We start from the raw sequence: 8,054 nt of genomic DNA, 5'->3' as shown, positions 1-8,054 counted from the left end.
TGAAATAATACCGGGATTTTCAAAGCCTGTATTACCAAGAGAAAAGACAGATAATACCGATATAACCGATATTATCATTTTTTTATTAATTGGTAATAAAAAAGACAAAAAAATTGTGTCTATTCATTCAAAGTCGAACTGAATGCTTTACTGATAAGTTTATGCTGAAATATATTATTGAATGTTGATACATGTTTGCAAATTTTGCGAAAAAATCCAAATATTCAAGAGCCGGAACATTTTCTTTGAAGATATTGAATAAATATGTAGTAACTATTGTCGCTTCATATTTTTTTGGGAAATATAATTAACAAGCAGGGCAAATTTCGAATTACGTTGCCGATACGTATGACCAATTATCAAGATAATGCATATTTCGTGTTTCAAAAGACAAGAACCTTTTAAACAATCTTTCTTACATTCAGGTACTCTTAAAAATACTTTATATGCTGATCCTTTATTGTGTTATCTACGACTGCCAATAAAAACCAATAAGACTACTGTGTACAAAAACCCCTTTGTCTCATTTATTTCCTCATTTTCATTCATTAACTATATCAACAAATTTTTTTTTAAATACGGGCGCCAGATCTTTCTTCTTTTGAAACAATAAGTTTAAAAAATCACCATCTGTCTCTTAAATTTTTATACCAGGGGCCAGAGCACCACTTGTCCATTTATTTTAACGAAATTTTTATAATATTTTTTGTCAGGTGCGATTTTCTGAAAGAACCTAATGAGAAATGAGTGCGTAGAATTTTTATTTTTATTTTTGATATACCGTGGACTTCAAAAAGTTTCATAGACCTGAGGAATAAAACCACAAGCTTGAGTTTTAAAAAATAAACTAGTAACTTAAGACTATATATCTGTGAGACTATCGTAGATCAGGTTAATAAATAAAATAAAATATTGTAAAGCTGAGAAAAATGAACGAGGTTTAAAATTAAATAACAAATACAACCAAATTGAGCCATACCGTGCAAAATTGGTAAAATTTTGTATCTAAACTCAAAATTGCTAAACGTAATTACCAGCAAAACTGCGAAACGTCAGTTGAAAGCAACGAATGTTATGAGCTATGGCCTATCTTTTGCCAGTAGAAATGCCGAAACAATAAAAAATTGCGTCGGTTAGTGATATATAATCATAGAGTAATAATTATAGAAGTTGGATTTCTTTAGGTTCAATGCAATCAATTTCGAATAACGAATTGACGATGCGCCGTGTCGTGGCAAAATTCGTTCCATGACTATTCATTCATGACTAGAAGGAAACCTGTCTGAAAGGCATCACATAGCACAGGTTAGGCAGTTTGACTACTTCGTTTGATATGATTTGATGTGACTCTTTCCAGACTCAAGATGCCACTGAAAAGGACAATATTTCAAAACTGGTATATAACAGTTCAGTTAATTTTATATTTAAAATAAAGAGAGCAAAGACAAGATTCTTATTTGAATTCAATCGGTTTTTGTAAGTTTGTAGAATAATCTTATATGACAACTCTTATTTTAAAATAATTTTCAGAGCTAGGAGGATAATTTATGTAGTAAACATTCAAGTCTGGGTATAACATAAAGTTTAAGTTATTCAAGTCGCGTGAGAAATTAAAATATTTTAATAATGGTTTTAAGCTTGGCTAAATTTATATACTAAGTATTTAAATATATTTGTTGTTCATAGATGTCGTCAATATAAAATTATTTATTATTATATTACTGTTATTATATAATACAGTGCTGTCCAACTGGCGGCTAGCGAATTTATTTTTGAAGCCCTTGAACCAAATGTTTTGAATAAAATTGTCTTATATTATTATATAAAAACAGTCTTATATTTGCGTATGCACATGCGTATTTATTTTTAGGGTGCGGCTTAATAGAGAATTATTTTAGAGATATGTGCATTTAAATAAATAATTTCTTCCATAAAACTAAATGTTTGCACATTTATATAAGGTAAATTTTTGATTTTTTTCTATTATATTATATATATTTGGATTTTTTCTATGGAAAAGGATTCGTTATAGAGAGTTATTCATGGGGTGTTTACGGTCCTGACCAATACTCGCTTGCTTTTAAAAATTCTGTCAATAATTTCTTTTTTGCATTTAAAACAAAACGTTCTTGCTTGGAAAAAATCAATAAACGTATGTATTTAAATATTTATATCACAATTAGGACGTATGTTTACTAGGTGGACTCGATTCAGAAATATTTTTTGCTCCCACTGCAACGGCGCCGACACGATTTTCTTGCTTTTGACGTGAGTTTTTTACTTCTGAGAAGTGATAATTGTTGTTGCGCCCTCCTACTGACCACAATTCGGTTTGAATATATTTTGACCAACACCCTTATATCAGAAGTCCATAGTAAATCAGTAAGGATAGCTATTATATTTTTAAAACGTAGTGTAATATCCAACTTACTTCTTCTTCTGCTAATTTTCATCTGAGAGATGAGTTATATTAATTGGGCAACGATAATTTAAGTAATAAACTTTTTATGTTTAATAAAGTAAGGCACAGCCATACAAATACATCTGGAAGCAATCGGTATTCTTAAACATGCAACTTTTTAGACTTTTTTTGGTTAAAGACGTTAAAGTTATACGAATAAATAAAAATAAACGTAGATTCGACTCAGCATCGTTGACTAAAATACTCAATACACCATTTTATAAAGCGCGTCTAATGTACACTCCGCTCGTTCTCAAAATGGCCGTTCGAACGGAAGCACCTGTGCGTTTGAATATTCGCGCCAACATCGCTTGAAGTGCAGGGACGTAAACAAAACGTCCCTTTTTCAAATTGGCAACATCGTCCGCCGCTCGGCGCACGTAAAAAAGATCGTTAAAACACACAAATACAATAATGAACGAATGACTGTGCGCGCGTGTGCGTGCGTCTGCGTGCGTATGTGTGTGTGCGCGGCGATGGCGGCCGAGCAGCAACGCTGCCGCATCTGTGCCGACACGCACGACGCCGGAGTCATGATCTTCGGCTCCGAAGGCCACGAGATGATGCTGCGCGACAACATCTCCAAGTTCCTCCATGTCGAGGTACTCGCCCCATCCCGACTGCGCATAACCTAAAACGAGTTTGACAGCGTTTTGTTTTTATTTACCAACGGCGTTGCCATGGCGATAGCAACATTGCACGAGCTTTTGTCGTCCATAGACAACCGGAGTGCGAACGGAGCGCGTTGTTGCGATAGTTTGTTTAGATGACGCCGTTGCGCATAACGCACTCATTTGCGCGCATACTCTGTGTTAATTGATTAAAAATCGAAGCGTCATTATTTATAATTGAATAAATGGCTTTTCACGACCAGTTAGAATCTTATTAGAATCTCATAACACTAGATCATATTTTCGCTACTGGTATTTTTAAAAATGTATTATTTCGTAAAAATATTATAATATTTTTTTTTACCTAAGTGAAAATTTAATGTTACAAAAAAATATAAACTTTTTTATTAACTTTATTTCTAGTTTATTTTAGTTTTTTCTCTGATTCAATCATATGAATATGAGAAATTGGGCCAAAAATAATGGGTGTTCCACAGAAAAATTTATGGAATATGATTCATTGTGAATAAATGATTGGACGAATAATAAATGTGAAATATAAAATTTGATAGACTTACATGTATGTGTTATGACATTTTAAAGTTCTTCTAATTTTCATAGATTATTTGGAGAAAAAATTAAAAAAAAAGTTTTTTCCAAATAAAGTAGATATTCATTTTTTTTGAATTTACAGCACTATAATCATATATTATAAAATAAATAAAAATATAATTTTAACTGTGTTCAACAGATGTCTCTATCCTAAAAATTTTTGTAGAAAATAACGATACACCAATGCATTTATCCGATTTCCAAGAAAACCTGTATAAAACCTCAAGGGTTAATAGTTTTTTAAGTTCAAAAAGTTAATTTTAGGTATAATCTTAAAACTTCAAAATGTAACTTAATTATTGTATTATAGAAAGATGACAATTTAAATGATCAATATATAAAACGATTGTTCCATAAAACGAATTGTTGCATTGCATTACCGTACGACAGATTAGGTGTGAGTGAGCGGCAACTAGAAGCTTTGGTCAAAACAGTGAATACCCCATGAATACCTCTCTGCAACGAATCATTTTCTGAAGAAAAAATCCGAAAATTTACCTTACATAAAAGTAAAAACAATTCGTTTTATGGAACAAAGTATTTATTTAAATGCACATATCTCTTAAAATAATTTCCTGTTAAATCGCACCCAATTAGAAATACTATTAAATATCTCAGATTCATTGAAATTATTTAATAAAATTTAAGCAATTTTTTTTTATTAATAACTATTTGTTATTAATCTTTATGATTTATACATGAGAATCCAATAAATAACAATGTGTTTTATTATTTAAATTTCAGGTATCATTGGAGGATAAATTACCGAAGATGGTGTGCATCAAATGCTGTACCCAAATTGACGGCATCAGAGTATTCGCCGAAAAAGCCAAGCAAGCACAAAAGTATTTAGAGATGTTGGATCAGCTTAATAATCAAGATTCAGAGGATGGTGTAAGTTATTATAGAGTAAATAGTGGAGACGATGAGCATGATTATAAAGAAAATGACGACAATAGTGAAACAGCAAAGTCTGACGACGACGAAGACATCACCGACATGGAAGTGAGCGTCGATCCGATGATGTTTTTGGATTCTTACACAGACGACAGTCAGACGAATGATGGTAGGACTTGCGGAAACGATATCGCTACCATCTCCCCCGAAGAAGAATGTGCGACATTAACTAAAATCGAGAACAGACCTCAGTCTTTGACTATTGAACTAGTGCCGATATTGCCAAAAGTAGAGTTTGAAAAGAGAGGAAAGGCGCTCCCCGATTTGAAACCTATTAAGTCAGCGAAGAAATTTTCTGCTTCGGAAAACATTAGACCGTACTCTTGTACGTACTGTCCTAGAAGTTTTTATTCTAGTATCGCTCTGCAAAATCACTCATGGCTACATTCGAACAAAGATGGTGTAGATGCTATGGCAAACGGTCAAAAAGTAAGATGTCCCGTATGCCGAAAAGACATGTCTACAAAAGGAAATCTTAAAGTTCATATGGAATCACATAAACCGAAAGGAAAATATACTTGCGATATTTGCGGGAGAGTGTGAGTTTCTTCATATGTTTAATAGTTAATAATAATAAATATATTTTTTTATTAAATTATTTGTTTTTAGGTTTAAGACACAATCGAATTTATTACGCCATAAGGAATATCACGGAGGAGTAGTTTTTACATGTAATGTTTGTGGACGAGTTTATCCAACAAACAGTACTTTGAGAGCACATAGTGTCACTCACAGTGACGCTCGGCCTCACAATTGTCCCTTGTGTAAAAAGACGTTTAAAAGAAATCAAGATTTAAAGGTAAATTACATAATGTTATTAAACCACTGATCTATTTTCAAAAAAATCTTACTTTGCCTCTGGCTATTTCTTCTTTAATTCTGAATTTAAACTTGGAAATATTGTCTGTGGGGGTGTCAATACACTCATCTCTCGATTTACGCGGTAGATACGTTCCGAAAATTGTAATAAAACAATCAAATAATATTCACTTGTACGTTTGAACATTTCTGTAACTTATAAGGTAAATGAGCAAGATCGTTAGCAACACGCATGCACTCCAAAAAGTGACTCAGGATATACTGCATGGACAGTGGATGAGGTTCCAGAGTTCAAGTGCAAGAAGTGGTAGTAAGCGATTAATTCATGCGGTTATACATTGTATTTAAAAACTTAACCGTGTAAAACGATTATCGTGAAATCGAGGGATAAGTGTATAGAAATTGATCTTCATATAGTCCCACAAATATAAATCATATCAGGCTATCCTGCTAGCCAAGAAATGTCCCTATTCCTAAATATATGGTTGGGAAATAAATTCAATAAGAAGAGAAAACCTGATTAATTTTTGTGTCTAAAATGTCTTGATCAAATGCCGTAAACTATGTTCAATGGGATGTTTTGATTGTTTGACCGGACGGCATTGGACTATTATGGTTGATGTTGAACTGGCTGTGAAATAACCGTTGAGTGGCCACAATACATTTTTATGATATGCCTTAATGGTGAACGTCTATTGATTCATACTTACTAAATAACACGACGCTGACAATAAAGCATATGTACTCGATTAAACATTTCACAATATATGTTTAAAAATATTTGACTAAATATTTATTAATTCATTTATTTGTTGAATCTTTTTCAGTTTCATATCAATCAGCATACAGGCGCTCGACCTTATAGATGTCCTTATTGTCCGAAAGCGTTCGCGAGCTCAGGAAATTGCTTTTCGCACAGAAAAAGGATGCATCCATTAGAAGTGGAACGCGATAGAGAAAAAACTTCAGTCGACCCATAAACGTAAACAATATTATTTTAATGAATTTTGTGATAGTGAAGAGATGAATTGGTGAATTATTAACAGAAAGTATTCGATAATGTATAATATATGCCCGAAAATAATAATAGGAGTAATATGGACTAACTGCGGTGATATTGTAAATTTTGCAGTTAATAATACATAAAGTATAAGCGGCCATTTTGTTTGTCACATAATATAGTGAAGGAAAAGCGCTCCTTTTTACAGTCTTGCCAATTCTTGTTAATTACACACAGGGTTTAAGATATTTCATTTAAATAATGTATTAATTATTAGAATAATGTTAATTGAATTGATTTTAATATTTCATAGATTTTTATGAAAAATTAAGTATTTGGTGTAATATTGAATCAAAATATGATTTGAAGAATAGTAATAATTTTAAATGACTATATGCTTTTATTAAAAAGTGTGTTTTTAAAATATTTTGTTAGCTTAGTTATTACATGCAAGTCATTTTATTAACTGAATTGTTTTCTTTCACAAATGTATTTTTTTTTATAGAATTTAAAGCATATAAAGATTTGAAACAAATAAATATGTATTTATATACTGGTTAATTTAAGAATGTATCGCTTGTCACGAAAATGTTTCGTTAATGGATAGTAATACATTCTTAGAACAACCAGCATGAACACAGATTTATATTTATTTAAAAAAACAGTCATATACATAGAAAGCATTTATATTGATATCGTTCTTTGTAGCAGTCTTGATTCAATGAAATCAATGACTGTCAATGAAAAAAATTAAAGCTGTTCAAAAAAACTTTAATCTTTAAACGTAAACAGTATTCAACTAGATTGAACCATTAAATAAATCTGGAACAAACCAAGTGAAAGAAAGTATATTTTATTATAAAATTAACTTACATGGGATTTTAAGTAAGCTAATGATTTGATATAATGCCATATTATTGAAATAAAAATATAATTTATGTATGTTTTAAAGAATAATGTTTTTTTTATATAAAAGCATTAAATTCTGCAATAAATTATGAATTACTTATTTCATACTTTATTGTTTAAGTTAAATCTTTCAATCTATTATTGATATTTACTCAAAATGATATTATTTCTTGTAATATTTGTTTTTCTTTCTGTTATTGTTTATAAAAAAATAAGTTTACTGTATACATAAAATTAATTTGGCATCAATTATATTTACTATGTACTCGAAATTATTTTTATTATATTTTTTTTGTTATTAATGTATTTTATAAAATGGTTATTTTACCTAATTGTTGTGACATTATAGTTATATTTTCAGTATTAAAATTTTTATTCATATAAATATATGACAAATTACAAATTTCAGAATCTAATATACAAATCTTATAACGCTCTTTTTAATATAAAGATTGTTTTTATTTATTATTTGCTTTAATTTTTTTATAATTTAATGTATTGTACGTCAAATGATCTCGGAACTTTTGGAATTTAAAGTTAAATTTCATAAAATATAACTTAAAAGTGGCAATCTTAGTACAAGTATTATTTAGTATTAGAAATTTTGAGATTAATAATAGTTGTTTTAAGATGGAGGCATTTTATTATTTATGACTTGTGTTTTTATTATGTCTGTGCATTTATA

At 30.3% G+C, this 8,054-nt stretch overlaps 1 protein-coding gene across 1 annotated transcript; it reads left to right on the top strand.

The window, feature by feature from the left end:
- The first annotated feature begins 2,929 nt into the window (after positions 1 to 2,929).
- LOC148235289 (uncharacterized) lies at positions 2,930 to 7,638 on the top strand. Its single transcript, XM_088185767.1, has 4 exons — positions 2,930 to 3,063; positions 4,429 to 5,180; positions 5,251 to 5,440; positions 6,288 to 7,638. The coding sequence occupies exons 1-4, from the start codon at positions 2,938 to 2,940 to the stop codon at positions 6,438 to 6,440; spliced, it is 1,221 nt and encodes a 406-aa protein (XP_088041893.1). The 5' UTR covers positions 2,930 to 2,937; the 3' UTR covers positions 6,441 to 7,638.
- The last annotated feature ends 416 nt before the right edge of the window (positions 7,639 to 8,054 follow it).

This window comes from Plectrocnemia conspersa, unplaced genomic scaffold, assembly GCF_051122295.1.
Source record: "Plectrocnemia conspersa isolate PC_06_02 unplaced genomic scaffold, ASM5112229v1 ptg000005l, whole genome shotgun sequence".
NCBI lineage: Eukaryota > Metazoa > Arthropoda > Insecta > Trichoptera > Polycentropodidae > Plectrocnemia > Plectrocnemia conspersa.
This window is presented reverse-complemented; position numbering and strand designations above follow the sequence as displayed.

What these genes read in the sequence shown, in the direction of transcription:
- LOC148235289 (XM_088185767.1), top strand. Translation starts at nt 2,938, where the DNA reads ATGGCGGCCGAGCAGCAACGCTGCCGCATCTGTGCCGACACGCACGAC. An exon ending in CCAAGTTCCTCCATGTCGAG is followed by an intron (nt 3,064 to 4,428) that starts GTACTCGCCCCA and finishes TTTAAATTTCAG; the next exon opens with GTATCATTGGAGGATAAATT. An exon ending in AAAGAAATCAAGATTTAAAG is followed by an intron (nt 5,441 to 6,287) that starts GTAAATTACATA and finishes AATCTTTTTCAG; the next exon opens with TTTCATATCAATCAGCATAC.